Genomic DNA, 24,587 nt, shown 5'->3' on the forward strand with positions numbered 1-24,587 from the left:
TTGTCCATAAACTCCCGAAATGTAGAACCTCTGTTGTATTGCACAGGTACAAAGTTTGTCGATAAACCCCACAAATGTAGAACCTCTATTGTATTACACAGGTACAAAGTTTGTCGATAAACCCCACAAATGTAGAACCTCTATTGTATTGCACAGGTACAAAGTTTGTCGATAAACTTCACAAATGTAGAACCTCTGTTGCATAGACACACTGTTTGACGATAAACTCCACAAATGTAAAACCTGGGCTGTATTGCACAGACAGTTTGTCGATAAACTCCACAAATGTAGAACCTCTATTGTATTGCACAGGTACAAAGTTTGTCGATAAACCCCACAAATGTAGAACCTCTATTGTATTGCACAGGTACAAAGTTTGTCGATAAACCCTACAAATGTAGAACCTCTATTGTATTGCACAGGTACAAAGTTTGTCGATAAACTCCACAAATATAGAACGTCGGCTGTTTTACACAGGTACAAAGTTTGTCGATAAACCCCACAAATGTAGAACCTCTATTGTATTGCACAGGTACAAAGTTTGTCGATAAACCCCACAAATGTAGAACCTCTATTGTATTGCACAGGTACAAAGTTTGTCGATAAACTTCACAAATGTAGAACCTCTATTGTATTGCACAGGTACAAAGTTTGTCGATAAACTTCACAAATGTAGACCCTCTGCTGTATTACAACACCTGCTCCAAAGACAGTCTGTCGATAAACTGTACTTCGGCACGAGCAGTTCACACAGCAAGCCCTATAGTTAACGCGTCACTGATTGGTTGATTTTAACTGCTGTGTAGCGAGATACACATTTTGTTTTGTGTATTGAAAAGTTGAGTGAGGAAAGTCTAACTACTCGTGTTTGGTAAGAGATATACTCATTGCTATCAAACTAGATATAAGACAATCTAGGTTTTCAAGACATTTCTGGGACTATATAAACAAATTTTAATTCGATGATATAAAAATTGATTTTTCCCTTATAATGGTCAGCCAAGAATCTAATCAACTAACATGTAGATGTATCTTCATTATCAGACGCAAACTTATACTAAAACTAACTTTAATCATCGTCTACTTTCAACGTACTACTTGTGGGGGAAGAGTTAAAAACTCAAATAAATGGAATTTTTAATTTTTTATATCTACGTTTATCAATAATTAATTTTGATTTGATATCTTGAGGGAATAATATTTTGTAAAATGTATCATCATCGAATGTCACATAATAACAAACTCAGTAACAAAAACGATAGCCCACAGAATTCACAACTTGCAATAGGATTTGCTTATGAAAAACAATTATTGAGATATATAAAAATAATAAAAACTAACAAATATTTCGCTTAGTTTTAATTGTCTTGATAAAGTTATTGTCTTCCTAATATAATATGTACACGTATGACTTTTGGCTTATCTGGATAGGACAACGAGACTTAGACCTAAGCCTGTCCATCCCCTCTAAACAACAGTACACTATTTAAATAGCCACACAGGCCTACACACCACAAATAAAACTACACATCTTATCGTGTGCTTCGCTTGTAGAAAAAAATGTACAAAACCTTACGGAGTAATCAGCGTTGAAAATGTTCTTATAGAAAAGTTTAATATGTTGTGTTTGAGACAAAGTTCAAAGGGTCAAGGTCGTGTGTCCTATCACGTGTTGTCATTTGTTTGTTATCTCCCACCTGTGACCAGGTAAACAGTCTCACGTATCACGTGCTTGAGCGTGCATTTAATGCATTGGTAAATACAGATCATGGGGCGGCGTGGCCTAGCGGTAGAGAGCTAGACTGCTGACCAGAAAGTCTCGAGTTCAAACCGGGTTCAAATCAGTCGAATGTCCCTGAACCCACCCAGCTCTGATGAGTACCTGACGTTAGGCTGGGCATAGTGCTGACCAGGCTACCTCTTCATATGCCGAGGTCTCTGAACAGATAAACTCTACTTCATCCGCCCCATTTGACTTGGACACGAACATGAAATGATGATGATGAAATACAGACCTTGGGAGATAAGACTGTTCCTTAACTAAACCTGGTTATTTTTAAATCTAAAACTAAATATGTTATTGATTCAATGCGCCTTATTATTGCGACTACTGTACATAAAGATACTCATGAACACAAACGGGGATTGAAAGGGGGTTAAAAAATGGATTAAATGGTAGAAAATGAAGAGATTGTGTAACGGACTATGAAATGATTGCGTAGCGGAATATAAAAGAATTGAGCGACAGAGTATGACGTGATTGTGTGACGGGATATCAAAGATGGTGTGACGGAATGTACAATTGTTGTTTGAGAGAATATTCAATGATTGTGTGACTGAATAAATAGTAATTTACGACAACAAATGATAGAATCAGTATATAACTAATTACAATTGCTAATGTTTTTTTCATGTATTAATTTAATTGACCCTTCCGATTTGTAGTGCTGTTTTTATTGTATAATTCAGTTTGTGAAGTGTCCCTTGACTTTGTAATGCACCGCACCTCACGCTTGGATAGAGGGGGGGGGGGGGTGTACTTAAAAAATTCAAGACCAGACAGGGTTGGCGCTTTTATTTATTTCTAGGGGCGTTTTGAAACACAGTTAGTCCATTGCTTGTCAAGTATGTTAAAAACTAAATGAAAATTGACATTAAAAGCACACAACTTTCCTCCCTTGCAATACAATGGAATGTGTTTTAAACAACACACTAGAACTACTAATTTGACCACTTAAACGTCATTATGGTTTCCTCTGGCATTCAACGTCCGCTACTGTGGTCTGTTAACGTTTATTAAGGTACGGTAAATAGTTACAGTTTTGTTTGACATGTGGTGTGGTCTAGTGGTAAAAATGTGTCTTTGCTAGAGCAAAAGTAACGAGTTCGGAGTCTACCACGGGCGGAAACGATGGATTAGCGAATTTGACATGCTCTACATAGTCTACATAGTCCTTGTGGTTTGTTTGGATTGGTCCGTTTATGGATATCTGCTCCACGTGTTATTATTGTTTATCCGTTTAAATAGCTTTAACGGATATGGTTAAAATCACTGAAGAAAGTATTACTGGCCTGTTAAACTATGTGGTCAGATATTTTAAATAGAAAAATAACGTCGCTGTTTTTTTTTTTTACGTAGCAAGGCTTGAATCACACGCTAGTATAAATATTTTTCCTATTTATAAACCTAAATTAGGAATGATTAAAATTCTTATATTATTTATTTATTGGTCAATAATCAGTAGCTGTTCTCGCAATGGTTGTAGTTTATGCGATTTAACTGTTTTTTTTAGGTGGATCTATTTTTGTGCTATAAAATATGTTTTGATGTACATGTTGTTATTGTATTTTACAGACAACTGGAATCACAATGCCTAAAAAGTTACCCAAAGAGCCAAAGATTTTGTTGTTGGCTGGGAGAGGTAGCCTGGGTAAAAGCTCAACCGGCAACTCAATCGTTGGTAAACCTGTTTTTAAAGTTGACGCCGGGCTTGATCAAACTTCTTACGAGATCCTGGCGCACCAAACGGACGATATGATTGTTATTGACGGCTCCGGCATTGGGGAAATTATCGACGATCTGAAAATTAGTCGGGAATCGCTGGTGGAGAATATAGAGTCATATTTCAGCGAGTACAACGTATGGTTTACGGCACTGATTCTTGTATATAAGTACGGAACACGATACACAGCGCAGGAACAGAAAGCTGTAGAGATGTTGAAGTCACTGTTCGGTCAAGACGTTTTGAAAAAATGGGGCGTGGTTTTGTTCACCAATGGTGACCAGTTTGAGGAGCCGTCCACGTTTCATGAATGGTGTGGTCAGCAAGAGGGTCGGATAGTTGACCTGATGAATGAATGTGGGCACAGGTTCGTTTTGTTTGATAACAAGACTCAAGAGGCTGATCTGAAGAAAGAACAACTTGATAAACTTATGGAGGAAGTGGGGAAAATATCCAGCCCAGGATACACGATGAAAAACTACAAGAAAAAAACAACTTCGTGCAGAAGAATATGTATTTATTCTGTTGTTGCTGTATGTTTAATTGTCTTCATTGTGGTTGTTGTGCTTGTAATTTGGCTATGATTTAATGTCGATTATACCAGTTGCACGAAATATTTGTATTTCATTTCATGTCGTTTGTTTCAAATAGTTGTCTATTTAATTAAATTGTAAAGTTTTTATTTAATCTACTTGAAGTTGTTATTTTTATGCTTCGATAAAGCAAATATTTATTTAGTAGTAATTATTTTACCAATGCTAGTTGAAAATGTAAATTATAATTGGTAAAGATCTTTCAAAATTTATCGCTTTTTGCCAAAGACTTTCAACATCTCTTATCTATTATATTTGTAAATATGTATCTTCTTAGACATAACCATATTTTCAGTTTATTTTATAAAAGTTCTTTATTCGATATCAATTTTTTTTTAAAATTCTATACATTATTATATGCCATATTTTTTATTTCATTAGATTATTCCAATTTTGAATGGGTGTCGTATAGAATCGCCAAAACTTTATATGACTGTGGTTACTAAATTATTACAATGTGTTGTTTCACTGTTGGCTATTTTTGCTGAAAACATGTTTCTTTAATCATAATAGCAATGAATAATGCTACAACTGTAATGTTTTCAAAGTTTTCAGATATCTTCAGTAAATGATGACATTCATTATGAATACCAATCAGTAATTAGGTGGTTAGTGGGACAGTAGCCATTCATTAAGGATGAAATATGTGGGGTAGCGGCCATACATAATGTGGCTAACTATAAGGTATTTGCTATTCATGAAGTTAGCCAAATGATATGTAGTGGAGATTAATAAATTAAGCCAAATGAGGGGTAGTGGACATTAATAAACTAAACCAAACGATGTGTAGTGGGTATACACCGCGGTGGAATTTCTCTTTTATATAATAAATGCTTGTTCATCCAAACTGGATAATGAATAAAAAATATCAGTTTTAAACACCTCCTGTTTTTGTTTCCTTCTGTGAGAATAAAACCCTAAAACTTGAATATAATTACCATCTTCATTTTAAAATGTGTGTATTTATACCTGAATGGTGTCATTCAAACTAACAGATCTAAAATCGTACGATATTGTATTTTAATCATCGAACGGATTCTGAGAAAATGGTTTGTTTTTTGTAAAGTATGTCAGTCATAAATAATAGACAAAACCAGCCTTTCGTAATTTAAACTGAGTGTCGCTACATTTCGTATTTTATAAACGATTCTAAAGGCTACATTAGTCTGATGGTCTTCTGCATGCGTTTGTTTGGTCCTAGGTGCTTTGACCACAGGTGCTTTGATCATAGGGGATTTGACCATAGGGGTTTTGACTATAGGGGGTTTGGCCACAGCGGAGCTTTGACCATAGGGGGTTTGACCATAGGTGGTTTGACCACAGCCGGGCTTTAACCATAGGGGGTTTGACCATAGGGGGTTCGACCACAGCGGGGCTTTGACCATAGGGGATTGGACCACAGCGGGGCTTTGACCGTAGGGGGTTTGACCATAGGGGGTTTGACCACAGCGGGGCTTTGACCACAGCTTGGTTTTGACCACAGATGGGCTTTAACCATAGGGGGTTTGACCACAGCGGAGCTTTAACCATAGGGGGTTTGACCATAGGGGGTTTGACCACAGCGGAGCTTTAACCATAGGGGGTTTGACCATAGGGGGTTTGACCACAGCGGAGCTTTAACCATAGGGGGTTTGACCATAGGGGGTTTGACCACAGCGGGGCTTTGACCACAGAGGGGGGGGGGGTTAACCAAAATATATAGATTTTAAAATAGAAAATATAAACTGTTATTTGATTTAAACTTATGATACAATACGATTTTATATATATTTTTCCTGAAAGTCTATTAATGGAAATTATCATGTACTAAAACAAAAGTCAAGTACGATATTATAGTCTCCACATAAAGGCTGGTGCTAAGCCTCATAGATTTATTTTAAATATAAATGGAATACAAATAATGCGACATAATGTAGATGTACTTGAAAATACATAGCATATGTAAAGGATAGAAAATGATAAAAAACATGCCAAAAGTATAGTCAAAAAAGTAATACTTGTATGGTTAACTAAATGACAGATGTGCTATAGCACGCAATTATGTCAGTACATCTCTTTGACCATATGTCTAAACAGCGCTTGTGATCAAACACCCGTTGAAAAACCACCTATGATCAAAGACCCTCTGCTGAGAAAACGCCTGTGGTCAAATCCCCTATGGTCAAAGGCCCTATGGTCAAATCCCTGTTATGATCAAAGCCCCGTTGTGGTCAAAGCCTCTATGGCCAAAGCCCCTATTGTCAAAGCCCCTCTGTGGTCAAACCACCTATGGTCAAACCCCATTTGGTCAAAGCACCTGTGGTCAAAGGTCCGCGCACTGTTTGTTTTGATCACCAACTTATATATCTTAGGTGTTCTCCTCTTCTGTATCTTACCCTTTCATGTTTGTTTAGTCTTTACGTGCTTCATTATCAGTGTGAGCCTGTTCAAGTTAACGTGAGTCTTGTAATGAAATCATCACATCTTCTGTGGGCCAGAAGTGCTCATTGACAACAAAATATCACAGGATAAAATATATAAGGACAATGATCTCATGGATAAAACATTTCAGAGAAAAAAATATTTCAGAGACAAATATCTCAAAGTCAACATATCTCAGAGATAACATATCTCATGGACCAAACATTTCAGAGAAGAAATATTTCAGAGACAAAATATCTCAGAGATAAATAACTCAGAGTAAAAAATCTCAGCGATAAAATATCTCATGGACAAAACATTTCATGCAAAACACATCTCAGAGACAAAATGTCTTAGACAAAATGTCTTAGACAAAATGTCTTAGACAAAATGTCTTAGACAAAATGTTCAACTCAAAATATCTACATATAATATTAATGTAGTAGTCGATTGAACTTTTGCTGTAAAACTATTATTGTGTCGTTTATCTATTCAAAATTGGTTGTGATTAATGAGTTAACAAAATTAGCTTATCAGTATATATATATACGTATATTAGAACATGTTTGTGTTTAAATGTTTTATCTCATGTGGATGCTTCTATTTCCCCACCCACCTGTGTATGACTATGTTTTTCCTTGTTCTAATTTTAACACAATGCACAGTGTAAAGGCCACAGCTGTCGGTCGCCACATGCGAAGTTTTCAAATAATGAAGGTGGTGTGTTGTTTGCGCCAGTTGCTCTAGGATTTAGCTACGTGGATCGTTTATTTCAGTGTTTCTGCTGTGGCTAGATCTACAGAAGATTCTCCTTGCTGAATAATGTAAATTTGTTTTGCATAAGACATTTTGGTTTTTAGATTTGTTGATCAAGTTATATGCTTATAATTAACTGTATTTTATTGCTAAAATGTAAACATTGTCTAAAATAATGTACTTTAATGTTGAATTATTTAAAGTATGAAAAAGTGCGTGTACATGTATGATTGGAAAGCCATCTTTCTGTTTTAATAGGCATACTACACACATCTAAATGGCGTGATGGATTTGCACAGAAATATAGCGATAGAGCTAACAATTTCATTTCTTAATGAATATGCAACGAACACCTAAAAATGTTGATAGACTTACAAAATACACCTATATATCTTGATAGTCATACAACAAACAACTAAATATTTTTATAGCCGTAAAAGAAACACCTTAATCTGGTGATAGCCATACAACATTCACCTAAATATGTTGATAGATCTTCCACATTCACCTAATTATGTTGATAGACATACTTCATTCACCTGAATATGTTGATAGCCATACAACATATACCTAAATATGTAAATAGCCATACAAAATTAACTTGAATATGTTGATAGCCATGCAAAATTCACCTAAATATGTAGATAGACATACAACTTTCACTTAAATATGTTGATAGCCATACAAAATTCACCAATACATGATTCACCTATATATGTTGATAGCCTTACATAATTCACTTAAATATGTAGATAGACATACAACATTCACCTAAATATGTTGATAGCCTTACATCATACAACTAAATATGTTGCTAGCCATACAACTTTCACCTAAATATGTTGATTGACATACAACATTCACCTAAAAATATGTAAATATGCATGAAACATTCACCTAAATATGTTGTTAGATATAAAACATTCACTCAAATATGTATTTAGACATTCAACATTCACATGAATATGTAGATAGCCATACAACATTCACCTAAATATGTAGTTAGCCATACAACATTCACCTAAATACGTACATAGCCATACAACATTCACCTAAATATGTAGATAGACATACATGATTCATCTCAATATGTTGCTAGCCATACAAGATTCATCTCAAGATGTTGCTAGCAATACAACATTCATCTCAATATATTACTAGCCATACAACATTCACTCAAATATGTAGATCTAGGACTAATGAACGTGCGTTCACATGAACACAAATGTATTGATCCTATACCAATGCAAGGCAGGTGCTGCTAGTTAAAGCGATCGATTCAGCAACTCCTATCGAACTATGACTGGTTATTGTAATATCGGCTTTGTATTGGCCTGTGTTATAGCCACCTGTTGCGTTTATCTGAGCTTATCGTGAGTCATGATAAGTATAGCCGCGTCAGTCGTAATGTGTATGGCCGCGTCAGTCGTTATGTGTATGATCGCCTCAGTAGTTATATGTGTGGTGGCGTCAGTCGTTATATGTATGGTTGCGTGAGTCATTATTTGTATGAACGCGTCAGTCGTTATATGTATTGTCGCGTCAGTCGTTATATGTATGGTTGCGTAAGTTGTTATATGTATTGTCGCGTCCATCATTATATGTATGGTTGCGTCAGTTGTTATATGTAGTGTCGTGTCAGTCGTTATTAGTATGGTCGCGTGAGCTATTATATGTATTGTAGCTTAACTAAGTATAATGGGTGAAAGGGGGGGGGGGTGAATGGCTGTTGTTATGTTACAAGTAAATTCTCAACTACTCACCTGATATTATTGTTCTTTTTTTCCCACGTTTTCTTTAACTTGCTTTCTCTGTCTGTTTTTCCAATCCAATCTTGCGATCGAAATTTCTGGCACTTCCCAGTTAGCTAGCGCGCTGATATTTTCAGGGAAGCTTTCTTTTGGATGACCATAGAATATTCAATTGTTATTATTACTAAATTGATCAATGGAAACATTTTATTGAGCATTTTAGACCGCTATATAATCTATATATATAATTCTCCTCTGCGAGCCATTAGAAAAAAAAACCAGCGACGCGTAGCTAGCCTCTCTCTTGCCGCGCGCAGTGAAGCGAACGATCCCAAGTCGCGACAGGCTTAGGGGCAGATAATTTAGTTTTAACCGACTTTAAACTTACAGGAGGTAACTATTACCACTGGTGGCCAGTTGGGGGGAGACGATATGGTCTAGTGGTTGGGCACACGATTGCTATGGGGCTATCCCACTCGGCGCGGGTTCAAATCTATGTGTTCTAGTCAGTAACGTATTCAAACAACGTGTTTTTTACGAGTTGTCTTTTTACGAGACTTTAATGCTATACAACTTTTACGAGATTTTAATGCAAACAAACAGACAAAGACTAAAAAGTAGAAAATAATAATCATTAAAAAAGTTATAAAAAACCCACGTTTTCTGATTGAACTAAAAAGTAGAAAATAAATGCTATACATCACAATAATGCAAGCGATCACTCTACTATAAGCTATCAAAAACCTCTTGTGCAGATGAAGTAGAGTTCATATGTTTCTGACCCCTGTGTATTATACTTTACTTTTACAATGCTACTCCTCATGCACAGCTCAAAATGAAATGCTACATTTGTTCTTAATCACTGTAAAAAATCATTAAAAAATAATTCCTTGTTTCGTCAATCTTTTACGGTTAGGGACAGATGAAGTAGAGCTTATCTGTTTAAATGATCTGTGCATATATTTGTGTTTTTGTGCTATACCTAGTCTCTTAAGTTTTTGTAGAGTTCCAGGATCCGAACTAAAGATTCTCGGTGTAGAAGTTATGTGCTACATCATACAACCACACCATCTCTAATTTCTAATTGTTTGTGTCTTTTCATTCTAGACAAACATGACTGGTCAAGAAACCAAAAAAATTTTTGTTGTGGGACGAGGTGAAAACGGCAAGACGATGACCACACAGACCATTGTTGGAGAGAACAGCAAAGTCGTCTATACGTCTGGAACTATTAATGTTATATCTTCAGCAGACGATAAAGTAGATAAAGTAGAAGTGGCTGATGGGACAGGTGTAGGCGAACCGCTGGAAGATCTGACCATTGATATTGGGGATATTATAAAATCAGTAGATGACGTCATGGTTAAACAATTTATTAACACTTTAACTGCCATCGTGCTTGTGTTAAAGTATGGCGTTAGGTTCACAATGCAGGAAAAGAAAAGTTTACACATTGTCAAAGATATCTTTGGACAGGACGTGATGAAACGACGCGGTGTTGTGGTCATAACCTATGGAGACAATTTTTATAAGGAAAATGATAAGACTTTTCAAGAATGGTGCCGAGAACAGACAGGTGATTTCAGGTCTCTGATGGAAGAGTGTAACTACAGGTGTGTGTTGTTTGATAACAGAGATGGGTCAAAGCGTGAGTCCCAGGTCAAAGAGTTTATGGCAACCGTGGCACAGATTGATGCTACCATTCCCTATAAGTATACACCAGATAAAAATAGTAGAGAGAAGCTTATTAATGAATACAAAAAGCTGGAACCCGTTAAGGCCGAAGAAAGGCATAACGTTGAAAAGCCAAAAGACAATTGCAATGGATTCCTAAGTTGTATCAGGAGTTTGCTTTGTTACATTTCTGGTTGTTTTTGCCGTCTTTGGGATTGTTGTAAGAGTTGTAACTGGTGGAATAGTTGTAGGAAATCGGAGTCAGAGGCTCCCAAACAGGGAGACTCGACTCCAAAGGAAACAGACTAGTCCTAGGTAAGAGCAACACTGTTTTCGGAAATTTCAGGTCGGCTTTATTAAAAAATATACACCTCATTGTAACAAAATATATCATAACACACACACACACATATATATATATATATATATATATATATATATATATATATATATATATATATATATGCAATAAAAGATAAAAATATTCTGAAATTGTGTAAACATATAACAAATGACTTAATATGTATCTAACTAAAATACGTGGGTCAGTCATAAAATGTCGGTAAGGGTATTCAATACTTAAAATAGTGACCTACGCTTTTTTGTAACAATGTTTATATGCGTGTGTGCACATTTTATTTAAAAAATAAAAATCGCATAACTAATAACAGCGTGTAAAGATTCATACTTTGTATATCAATATCTAATTATTGTTTTTAAAAATTAATTAAACATCTAATTATATTAAAGTGTATGTCACACGACATTCTTATTTAGTCTTGCTTTTAGTGTCAAGTTTGAAACAAATTGCTTGAGTAGAAATTGGGGAAACTCCCTTCTCAAGTTACCACTAATGACGGAGCTAGTTAAAAGAGTACAGCAATAATTAAACACACGCGAGTAAAACTTAATTTAAAATTGAAAAGAGACTTAATTTAAAATGACATTTGGAATGTATCGGTTACCTCAACGCTGAATCTTTTGGATACTTTAGCCTAGTTTCAAATAGTTTGACAACTGACGGTATGGCTCCTATAAAATGTTGATAAATTTACAAATACACATAACTCGAATTATTTAGATATGAAACGTGAACACTTTTGAAGGTTGAGAGACGATTGGGCTGGTGCGAAGTTTTTGTATAATTTATTTCAAGATTGAAGTGGCACAAAAATATTGGTTGCAAAAAACTGCTCTTGATCTAGGCAGTATGTGAATTTGTGGAAGTTTTATTTTAAAAAGAAAAACTGTTTCTCGTTCCAATAAAACAATAAATCAACACATTGGGAAGAAATTACTTTTTTATTACTTTAAGCTTCAAGTCAATCTATGAACAAAGGTGATAAATTGTTTAATGCAACAGCCGAATAATACGATATACTTTGATGTCATCATTGTGAAAATGATGACAAATACCATGTTTGCCTAAATCCAAATTAATTGACATTTGTTAATTTGATTTGTGTATTATTTATTTGTAATTGCATTATTTATATGAATAATAATATTTTTCTATTTGAAAATAATATATAAACCTGCATAGAATTAGCAAATGCAATTTTTTTTTACATTATTTACTGTATTATTTTTAACACTATATTTAAACTATCGTGTTGGTAAATTAATATATTACATTAGGGCTCAAGTTTAGATAAACAAAAACACGTTGAGACTAAAACAGAAAAAAAGAATTTGTAGCCGACAATTAAACGTTTGGAAATGAAGCGTAGCTCAAATAATACCACATTTAAATTGTATTTAACACGTGTTTTTTGCTGTAAATTTGTCAAACTTTTTTTCAAATTAACTTTACACTTTATTTATATTCGCTGGCAGTGGTATAGCGTTAGATTTTACATTGAAAATCAATAATCATCCCCCCATCAACACACACACACCAACAAATCTTTTCCCCGATCAACCAACATACCTTTTTATCATTTTGTGATTTCCAATATCACAATGACTATTTAATAAATATAATGTTCTATGTAGTGGGTTTTATATTAGGTGTAGTATTTAAGTTTTATAGTCTGGATTTTTCTCTTACTGAGTTTAGCCCCCCCCCCCCCCCCCCGAAAAAATTCAACGGCCTTTCCCCCCCCCCCCCCGAACGAAATGAAATTTATATAATTTATATAGAAAATATATACCTTTAACAGTGTCAGCCCACCCACCCCCCCCCCAAGAAAGTCTACCGCCCCCCCCCCCGAAAATTTCAAGTGCCCCCCCCCCCCGGAGAAAAAATCTGGAAGAAACACTGTTACTGAGCATTGTGTATATGTGCATTTTAAAAGCATGCCACTCTAGCTGTATTAATGTTATTGTAGCAGTTTTTTTTTAATATTAGCGTCGTGTTAACTGAAAACATTTCTTCAGTCTGTGTATCACTACTACACCATCTTATTTGTATCAAAATCATCCTTTGACCTGTCCATGATTTAAGTCGTTTGTTAACATTACGACATCACTGCGCCACTTGCCAAAAAATAGGTTTTTCTACTTTATTGTACACATATTTGTCTTAGCTTTATCTCATGGTATCTGGTCATTATTTATTTTATTAAATGTTTTATTGGTTTTTTCATCGTAATTTTAAACGAGAGCTGCGTGTATCAGAGGACAGCCATAAACAAGAAAGAAGACATACACAATTTTAAGATTTAAAAAAAAAAATCCAGGTCAGGTGGGTTTTTCTAATAAACCGGTATATTTTCAAAAATAGCTCTACGTGTTTTGTTATTGTTATTTTTGTTTTTGTTTCAATACATTTATTGCATTGCAAAATAAAAATGTAGACAACTGTCAACAAACTTAAGTTTAAAGCACCTATCTCGCATACGTCCCCTAGTTATCAAGGACCAAATAATCTGTTGTTTGCTCTTTATGCAGGATGGTGCGTATTCAACTTGTATGGGTCTAATGGTGACACTTATTCTGTAAGTTGAAACAAGCAGCAGCTGATTAAAAACAGAGTTACATTTGTATTATTCAGTATGTACAATTACAAATGTTGCAAAATTCTTAAAATAGGCAATGACTCCCATAATTTTAGCGTCACTTAAAAATGTAGGGTCTTCTGTAAAATTAAGACCATATAAAATATAGGACCCTCTAAATATAGAGCCCTTAATAATGTTGGATGCGCTAATGTGCATCCATCAATACCTCCTAAAATTATAGGGGGCGCCATAAGAATTCCCTCGGACAAGTGTATGACAAATGGCGTGAACTCTAACCCGAAAGTCTCTAGTAGTGAGTAGTATATTATAATATAGTACTGGTGTGTGTTCATCCAGCTATAATGGGTACAGGAATCACATTATAGTAGGTAAAAACTGTTGGGCTTATCAATGGCCACGCTACATTTGGATATCCCGACGTCACAGAATTATGGATAACTCTAGTTCACCTGCAATTTTTTATATTATGAATGAGTAACTGTTGTTTTTATTACACTCTACAGTAAAATTGTCTTTATTTTACTGGTGAATTTTCGAGGTAAAAAATATAACCGTAGGCCAATTGTATTATTTGCATACACTTTACATACTTTAAAATAGATTTCTGAGATGAACAGTATATGCAGTAAAACAATTCCTATTCTGAAATCTAGAATAATAAAAATAAAATTAATAAAAATATTATTGTCTTGGATTGTGTCATATTTGAGCAAAAATAATGTTTTGATCAACATGAAATGTGTCACTTAAAGCAAATACAAATAAATGCGTTGGTCATGGGGAACTTGTGGTGTGTTTATCTTCATTAAAAACAGATTTAGCTACATAACTTTATCGTCAGTACACAAAAATTAGTACACGTATGTGCACATATTACATAGCACACAATTCTCGCATTTTAAAACGCCTCTAAATCATGTAACGTTACTTCACATTAGCATTGAAACATCACCCTATATAATGCAGTATATTACTATGACTTTTATCATCATAATTTAACAATCTTGATGTCGCATTTTGTTTAAAAAAATAATTAAGTTAGTTGTGTTAACCAATTCATCTAACCATTTTAAATGTCATGAATTCATTAGAAAAAAAAATAAAAAATAATAATTGTGAAATGTTTAAGTTGTGTTTGAAGGATAGTTGATAATTTCAATGAAGTTCATCATCTCAACTGTCGATTTTTACTTATCTCTCACCGCTGACGCTGGTGACCCATTTCATTTTCTAGGAAAATCAACATGACGTGTGTAATGTGAGTCACTAGTAGACACCTATCTGAGGCTACACATCAGGGGAGATAACGTTTTTTTTTATTGTACTACCTGTATATTTTGTCTAACTGTTTAAATTGTTTTGGTTTCACTGAAAGGTTTGTTATCGAGGACTCACGAACAAAACGTGCCGTAAAGAGCACTGCAGGGGGTAATCATAACGCATCGTGGACACCCAAAGTGAAAACTGTTTTAATTTTAACTTGCATCAGTTGGCGACGGTGGAATAATGTTGCTAGCATCTGATGCTTAGACACTAATTACTCAGGGTTTAAAAATGTAAAACAACCCTCTTACTCCAGTTCCATCTAGATATTAATAATCCAGTGTCAACTGTCCTTACTCCCTGTTCAATTTTTTTTTAAATTTTTTATTAATTCAATTGTTTTAAACATTTAAAATAGAAATCATAATTTATTTGATGGTTTTACACAGCATCAAAAACATGAACATCAATTCCATATATAGTAATTAAAAGGAGAAAATAAAACGGCATAAGAACTAGAAAAAAATAAGGTGTGCAAACTCGGTTTCTCTTGACTGCTTAGTTTACTGTGCTCCGTCCTTGGCTGGGAAGTCAAAAGTTCACATTGTAGCCACACATAGACCGAAAATGAAACGACCGTGGGAGAAGGTTATCTGTAATACTCATACTGATCTATCATTCCAAACTTTTCCATCACACAAAATCGACCCCTGGCGATGAGGGCACGCTACCTTGATGTGTCCGCCAGTCCGGTTGAGTGGGGGGAAGTGTGTGTGTGGGGGGGGTGAGGTGTGTATCTCTTTCTACCATTCAGTTTCTGCCCTTTTAAGACCTGGGAAACAGAAGACTGTTCTAATATTAATTTACTTGAGGGCTGATTGAGTGATGTTTGGCTTGAGACTGTCTAAATTAAAATTAATACTTTATTTATTGTTTTCCTGTACATTTGTTTCAGTTAAATAAGAGTTCCAAGTCTATGTCTTAGCTTTGCTTGAAATATTTCTTTTAACTCAATGTCAGTGCATTTTGTGAAAATAAAAACTGAATTTATTCCTTGTTTGCCATATAGTCGATCTATAAATAGCCGTTGCTACTAGTCCCTTTTCGTCTTCTGTTCTTTGTCTAGTCGTGTTAATTAAGTTAAGTGTGATTGCTTTACTTGTTGTGGCTGTTTGATTGGTGGGTTTTTTTTTCGCAAGTGCTTGCTTTGCTTTCTGTACTAATATACAATCTCAGTTTCTTGTTATTATAACATTTTGATTTGACTTTGTATTTCGTAAAACTGGAGTTGTATTAAAATCAGTCTGTATGCTACTTCCTTTTCTTTTGGTATAATGCATTTATTATGTAGCTTTCTAAATGTAACTCTTATGTCTATAATATTGTGTTCCCTGGCCCAACTAATTATCGTGTATAAGGGTGTCGCTTGTTGTTTGATTAGCATGTCGTATAATTTTTTTGTCTTCCCCAATAATGCTTTTGTTTCCTTGGAATGTTGCTAGCGTTTCTTTTTTTTAAAGCTGCCTATGTCATTTCCCCCATAGTGTACTCCCGGTGCGACACTCAATGGTGTCACCCCCCCCCCCCCCCCAGAGGCGTAGCTACCCTTCCCGGGGACAAACTTTCAATTTTCGATTTGCACCCACACCCCCCCCCCCCCCCTCAAACTTTTCTCTATATATTTTGCTATTTTTTGCCTTGGTGTCACCCCCTAAATGGTGTCACTCGGTGCGGTCCTTACCCCCCCCCTCCCCCCGCCCCCTCCCCCTCGCTACACCTCTGCTCCCTCTTCAAATAACATTTGTATCTGATACTATGTCAAATTAATTTGTACTCACTCTGAATACGTTCCATTTCAGATATCTAATATAATAAAGCTTAAACAGATTATGTGGCTTTGTAATGAATTAATTTGTTAAACCATTTTCATTTTTCAAACTTATTGTTTTAATTAAGGTAATTTGAAATGAAAAAATAATCAAACAAAATGTAATATCCTTCAGAAAAATTTATAATTGTGTCTGAAAATTACTTATTACCTTAGCATCAATAACTTTCCTTGATAGATCACCTAAAGAAACAATTACTTCCTTTAGACCCATAGGGGGAATAATATACTTTTAATTGGTGCGTTTTGATTTTGGAAAAGCATAATAAGTTAATTAGCTTTTATTGATAAAGTGCAATGTGGTAGGTAAAACTAATTTTACATACTACATTTTTAAAATTGTATACACTAAATGTACGGTTTACAAATTATTATGTTTAATCATCAGTTTAGAAGCCGTTCCTAAATGCTTTCTGTGTTAACTTTTATCTTTCCATTTGAGGATAAGATGGAGTATTAAAGTCGTTCAATAAATTTAATCAGGCGCGTCCCGACAGTGTGCTATTTGGCGCCCCGCGCCATCCTGTGACCACTATGGCGCCATCGTTCGGTTTAAACAGTGCGATAGACTATGGATCAGAACGTTCGTTTATTTAGTTGAATTAGTTGGTTCAGCTGGAGCCCCGGCAATGTGTGATTTGGCGCCCCGGACTATACTGCGAGCACTATGTTTTTATGTTTGCATTTACGTTTGTGCTTATGTTATACATAAGTGTTTGCGTTTAGGTTTGCGTTTGTGTTTGCATTTGTATCTCTGTTTGCGTTGTGTTTGTGTTTATATTGACATTAATGTTTGAGTTTGTGTTTGCTTATGTAATTGCGATAATGTGTGCGCCTTTGTTTGTGTTTACGTTTGTGTTTGCATTTGTGTTTGCGGTTATGTTTGCGTCTATATTTGTTTTGGTTACGCCTGCACCCCGGTAGTGTGCGATTTGACGCCACCGGCTATACTATAAGCACTATACTTTTATGTTTGCATTTAATTTTGCATTATTTTCTGAGTTTTTGTTTGCATTTAGGTTTAGGTTTAGGTATATGTTTAGGTTTTCGTTTGCTTTTGTGTTTGTGTTTGCGTTTACGTTTTTTTTCTATAGGTATTTGTGTTAGTGTTTGCGTTTGCGTTTATGTTTCCATTTGTGGTTGTGTTTGAGTTTGTATTTGCGTTTGCGTTTGCGTTTGTGTTTGCATTTGAGTTTGGGTTTTATTTGTGTTTGTGTCTGAATAGCGTTTTGGTTTTGGTTGGTTGTGTCTTTTTTAAGTTTAAAGTTAGAGTTAGCTTTAGGGTTATCTGTTATTTTATATTTCAAACGTACATGCCGGATTTATTGCTGCATAATAAACATACAAGTCATGGTCCTTTACTAATAGTTTTTTCACAGATTCCAGTGCAGGGCCTGGTCTGGACGGTTAATATATATATATATATATATATATATATATATATATATATATATATATATATATATATATATATATATATATATATATATATATATATGGTAAAGTGTTGAACACCCCTCCCCCCTTGATTCAGTAAGTTATATCCACACTGCTCATGCGGGTACTGTATTTGAAGATATTATTTGTCTAAGGGTTTTAGCGTGATTGTGAAATTGAGAACCAATGGATAATGTGGCGGATAATAAAATGATGTAGCCCTTGCCCTAGCCCTATATGCATCGTTTATGTTTTGTGTAATCCAATGTGTTCCCAAGTTTATTATAAAGGCTCGAGCTGTCACCCTACGTGTACACGTCCCTCACCATTGAGATCGTTTATTGTTTGTGTCAGGCTTGCTATGCTTTAGCTACCTTATTACAGTGGTTCCCAAACTTTTTCGAGTGGCAACCCCCTTTTATAAAAAAATAATTTACCCGAGACCCACATAGAATTAAAACGTCGAAATTAGTAGGAGAATCATAAGCCTTAAAATAAGATTTTCTAGCAAACTTTTTATATGAATTATTCTTGATAATTGTTTAATACGATGAATGAAATTACATTCAAGTAACTAGACCCAACATTCACGGTTGAGTTTTTGTTAACGTCAACCTCATGTCATTTTCAGCATTTCTTTGTTTTGTTTTTAATTTGGAGAGGTGTTAAAATCTATTCTCGCTAAAGATATATAAACACAAAAGGAACGAAAACCTAAAAAGGCAATCAATTTTAATTTCGAGTATACACCAACATTGTGTGAGCAATTTTTCATTTAACTCAATATGTGACGTGGAATCATTCCGCAAATTTAAGAATTCATCTTTCAATTCACCGGGAATGCTGGTAACATTAATGGAAGCAGAGAATTGGTAACGTTGATACATTTACAAATATACATAACTCCAATTATTTAGGTATGAAACGTGAACACTTTTGAAGGTTGAGAGATGATTGTGCTGGTGCGAAGTTTTTGTATCATTTATTACAAGATTGAAGGGGTACAAAAATATTGTTGCCAAAAAACTGCTCTAGATCTAGGCAGTATGTGAATTTGTGGAAGTTTCATTTTAAAAAGAAAAACTGTTTCTCGTTCCAATAAAACAATAAATCAACACATTGGGAAGAAATTACTTTTTTTATTACTTTAAGCTTCAAGTCAATCTATGAATAAAGGTGCTAAATTGTTTAATACAACAGCACGATACGATATACTTTGATGTCATCATTGTGAAAACAATGACAAATACCATGTTTGCCTTGATCCAAATCAATTGACATTTTTTAATTTGATTTGTGTATTATTTATTTGTAATTGCATAATTTATATGAATATTAATATTTTTCTATTTGAAAATAATATATAAACCTGCATAGAATTAGCATGATGCAATTTTTTTACAATATTCACTGTATTATTTTTAACACTATATTTAACCTATCGTGTTGGTAAATAAATATATTACATTAGGATCAAGTTTATATAAACAAAAACACGTTGTGACTAAAACAGAAAAAAAAAAGAATTTGTAGCCGACAATTAAACGTTTGGAAATTAAGCGTAGCTCAAATAGTCCCACATTTAAACTATATTTAACAAGTGTCTTTGGCTGTAAATTTTGTCAAACCTTTTTTCAAATTAACTTTACACTTTATTTATTTTCGCTGGCAGCGGTGTAGCGTTATATTTTACATTGGAAATCAATAATCACCCCCCCCCCAACACACACACACACACGAACACATATTTTCCCTGATCAACCAACATACCTTGTTATTGTTATCATTTTGTGATTTCAATTACCGCAATGGCTGTTTAATAAATATTCTCTTCCATGTGGTGGGTTTTATTTTAGGTGTAGTATTTAAGTTTTATAGTCTGAATTTTCTCTAACTGAGCATTGTGTATATGTGCATTTTAAAACCATGCCACATTAGCTGTATTGATGTTATTGTCATAGTGCCTTTTTTTGTTTACTAAAAACCGTACACACTTCTTCCATCTGTTTATCACAAGTTGGTTTCTGTCCGATGGTTGAACTATCCCCTAACCAGTATCGCGACTACACCATCTCATTCGTATCAAAATCATCCTTTGACCTAACCATGATCTTAAGTCGTTTGTTAACATTACGACATAACTGCGCCTTTTGCCAAAAAATAGGTTTTTCTACTTTATTATACAAATATTTGTCTTAGCTTTATCTCATTGTATCTGGTCATTATTTGTTTTATTCAATGTTTTTTTTTTGTTTTTTATCGTAATTAAAACGAGAGCTGCAAGTATCAGAGGACAGCCATAAAAAGAAAGAAAACATACACAATTTAGGATTGTTTTTTTATAAAATTATTTAAAAAAATTTAGTTGGGTTTTCGTTTGATTTCTTTTTTTTTTGTTTAAAATCATGTGAACTTGACAATGTGATTCTAATAAACCGGTATATTTTCACAAATAGCTCTAAATGTTTTCTTGTTGTTTTTTTCTTTTTTTTCCAATACATTTATTGCATTGCAAAATTAAAAACAGTCAACTATCAATAATCATAAGTTTAAAGCACATATCTCGCATACGTCCTCTAGTTATCAAGGACAAAAGAATCTGATGTTTGTTCTTGATGCAGGATGGTGCGTATTCAACTTGTGTGGGTCTAATGGTGACTCCCATTCTGTAAGTTGAAACAAACAGCAGCTGATTAAAAAAGATTAACATTTGTATTATTTAGTATGTACAATTAAAAATATTGCAAAATTCTTAAAATAGGCAAGGACTCGCATAATTTTAGGATCACTTAAAAATGTAGGGTCTTCTGTAAAATTAAGACCATATAAAATATAGGACCCTTTAAATATAGAGCCCTTAATAATGTTGGGCGCGCTAATGTGCATACATCAATACCTCCTAAAATTATAAGGGGCGCCATAAGAATTCCCTCGGACAAATGTATGACAAATGGCGTGAACTCTAACCCGAAAGTCTCTAGTAGTGAGTAGTATATTATAATATACTAATGTTGTGTGTTCATCCAGCTATAATGGGTACAGGAATCACATTATAGAAGGTAAAAACTGTTGGGCTTATCAATGGCCACGTTAAATTTGGATATCCCGACGTCACAGAATTATGGAAAACTCTACTTCACCTGCAATTTTTTGTATTATGATCTGAATGGGTAACTGTTGTTTTTATTAAACTTTACATTTGACTTTATTTTACTAGTGTATTTTCGAGGTAAAAAATATAACCGTAAGCCAATTTTATTATTTACATACACTTTACATACTTTAAAACAGATTTCTGAGATGAACAATATATGCAGTAAAACATTTCCTGTTCTGAAATCTAGAATAATAAAAATAAAATTGTCTTGGATTGTGTCATATTTGAGCAAAAATAATGTTTTGATCAACATGAAATGTGTCACTTAAAGCAAATACAAATAAATGCGTTGGTCATGGGGAACTTGTGGTGTGTTTATCTTCATTAAAAACAGATTTAGCTACATAACTTTATCGTCAGTACACAAAAATTAGTACACGTATGTGCACATATTACATAGCACACAATTCTCACATTTTAAAACGCCTCTAAATCATGTAACGTTACTTCACATTAGCATTGAAACATCACCCTATATAATGCAGTATATTACTATGACTTTTATCATCATAATTTAACAATCTTGATGTCGCATTTTGTTTAAAAAAAATAATTAAGTTAGTTGTGTTAACCAATTCATCTAACCATTTTAAATGTCATGAATTCATTAGAAAAAAAAAATAAAAAATAATAATTGTGAAATGTTTAAGTTGTGTTTGAAGGATAGTTGATAATTTCAATGAAGTTCATCATCTCAACTGTCGATTTTTACTTATCTCTCACCGCTGACGCTGGTGACCCATTTCATTTTCTAGGAAAATCAACATGACGTGTGTAATGTGAGTCACTAGTAGACACCTATCTGAGGCTACACATCAGGGGAGATAACGTTTTTTTTTATTGTACTACCTGTATATTTTGTCTAACTGTTTAAATTGTTTTGGTTTCACTGAAAGGTTTGTTATCGAGGACTCACGAACAAAACGTGCCGTAAAGAGCACTGCAGGGGGTAATCATAACGCATCGTGGACACCCAAAGTGAAAACTGTTTTAATTTTAACTTGCATCAGTTGGCGACGGTGGAATAATGTTGCTAGCATCTGATGCTTAGACACTAATTACTCAGGGTTTAAAAATGTAAAACAACCCTCTTACTCCAGTTCCATCTAGATATTAATAATCCAGTGTCAACTGTCCTTACTCCCTGTTCAATTTTTTTTTTAAATTTTTTATTAATTCAATTGTTTTAAACATTTAAAATAGAAATCATAATTTATTTGATGGTTTTACACAGCATCAAAAACATGAACATCAATTCCATATATAGTAATTAAAAGGAGAAAATAAAACGGCATAAGAACTAGAAAAAAATAAGGTGTGCAAACTCGGTTTCTCTTGACTGCTTAGTTTACTGTGCTCCGTCCTTGGCTGGGAAGTCAAAAGTTCACATTGTAGCCACACATAGACCGAAAATGAAACGACCGTGGGAGAAGGTTATCTGTAATACTCATACTGATCTATCATTCCAAACTTTTCCATCACACAAAATCGACCCCTGGCGATGAGGGCACGCTACCTTGATGTGTCCGCCAGTCCGGTTGAGTGGGGGGAAGTGTGTGTGTGGGGGGGGGGGGGGGTGAGGTGTGTATCTCTTTCTACCATTCAGTTTCTGCCCTTTTAAGACCTGGGAAACAGAAGACTGTTCTAATATTAATTTACTTGAGGGCTGATTGAGTGATGTTTGGCTTGAGACTGTCTAAATTAAAATTAATACTTTATTTATTGTTTTCCTGTACATTTGTTTCAGTTAAATAAGAGTTCCAAGTCTATGTCTTAGCTTTGCTTGAAATATTTCTTTTAACTCAATGTCAGTGCATTTTGTGAAAATAAAAACTGAATTTATTCCTTGTTTGCCATATAGTCGATCTATAAATAGCCGTTGCTACTAGTCCCTTTTCGTCTTCTGTTCTTTGTCTAGTCGTGTTAATTAAGTTAAGTGTGATTGCTTTATTTGTTGTGGCTGTTTGATTGGTGGTTTTTTTTTCGCAAGTGCTTGCTTTGCTTTCTGTACTAATATACAATCTCAGTTTCTTGTTATTATAACATTTTGATTTGACTTTGTATTTCGTAAAACTGGAGTTGTATTAAAATCAGTCTGTATGCTACTTCCCTTTCTTTTGGTATAATGCATTTATTATGTAGCTTTCTAAATGTAACTCTTATGTCTATAATATTGTGTTCCCTGGCCCAACTAATTATCGTGTATAAGGGTGTCGCTTGTTGTTTGATTAGCATGTCGTATAATTTTTTTGTCTTCCCCAATAATGCTTTTGTTTCCTTGGAATGTTGCTAGCGTTTCTTTTTTTTAAAGCTGCCTATGTCATTTCCCCCATAGTGTACTCCCGGTGCGACACTCAATGGTGTCACCCCCCCCCCCCCAGAGGCGTAGCTACCCTTCCCGGGGACAAACTTTCAATTTTCGATTTGCACCCACACCCCCCCCCCCTCAAACTTTTCTCTATATATTTTGCTATTTTTTGCCTTGGTGTCACCCCCTAAATGGTGTCACTCGGTGCGGTCCTTACCCCCCCCTCCCCCCGCCCCCTCCCCCTCGCTACACCTCTGCTCCCTCTTCAAATAACATTTGTATCTGATACTATGTCAAATTAATTTGTACTCACTCTGAATACATTCCATTTCAGATATCTAATATAATAAAGCTTAAACAGATTATGTGGCTTTGTAATGAATTAATTTGTTAAACCATTTTCATTTTTCAAACTTATTGTTTTAATTAAGGTAATTTGAAATGAAAAAATAATCAAACAAAATGTAATATCCTTCAGAAAAATTTATAATTGTGTCTGAAAATTACTTATTACCTTAGCATCAATAACTTTCCTTGATAGATCACCTAAAGAAACAATTACTTCCTTTAGACCCATAGGGGGAATAATATACTTTTAATTGGTGCGTTTTGATTTTGGAAAAGCATAATAAGTTAATTAGCTTTTATTGATAAAGTGCAATGTGGTAGGTAAAACTAATTTTACATACTACATTTTTAAAATTGTATACACTAAATGTACGGTTTACAAATTATTATGTTTAATCATCAGTTTAGAAGCCGTTCCTAAATGCTTTCTGTGTTAACTTTTATCTTTCCATTTGAGGATAAGATGGAGTATTAAAGTCGTTCAATAAATTTAATCAGGCGCGTCCCGACAGTGTGCTATTTGGCGCCCCGCGCCATCCTGTGACC

At 34.4% G+C, this 24,587-nt stretch overlaps 2 protein-coding genes across 2 annotated transcripts; both read left to right on the forward strand.

Annotated features, from left to right (window-relative positions):
* The first annotated feature begins 753 nt into the window (after nt 1–753).
* Nucleotides 754–4,755, forward strand: LOC131938151 (uncharacterized). Its single transcript, XM_059296067.1, has 2 exons — nt 754–871; nt 3,356–4,755. Exon 2 carries the CDS (start codon nt 3,371–3,373, stop codon nt 4,085–4,087), a length of 717 nt encoding a protein of 238 aa, XP_059152050.1. The 5' UTR covers nt 754–871; nt 3,356–3,370; the 3' UTR covers nt 4,088–4,755.
* Nucleotides 4,756–7,195: 2,440 nt separating this feature from the next.
* LOC131938152 (uncharacterized) lies at nt 7,196–11,081 on the forward strand. Its single transcript, XM_059296068.1, has 2 exons — nt 7,196–7,320; nt 10,111–11,081. The coding sequence occupies exon 2, from the start codon at nt 10,117–10,119 to the stop codon at nt 10,984–10,986; it is 870 nt and encodes a 289-aa protein (XP_059152051.1). The 5' UTR covers nt 7,196–7,320; nt 10,111–10,116; the 3' UTR covers nt 10,987–11,081.
* The last annotated feature ends 13,506 nt before the right edge of the window (nt 11,082–24,587 follow it).

This window comes from Physella acuta, unplaced genomic scaffold (assembly GCF_028476545.2).
Source record: "Physella acuta isolate Inbredline_101_S28 unplaced genomic scaffold, ASM2847654v3 ptg000235l, whole genome shotgun sequence".
NCBI lineage: Eukaryota > Metazoa > Mollusca > Gastropoda > Physidae > Physella > Physella acuta.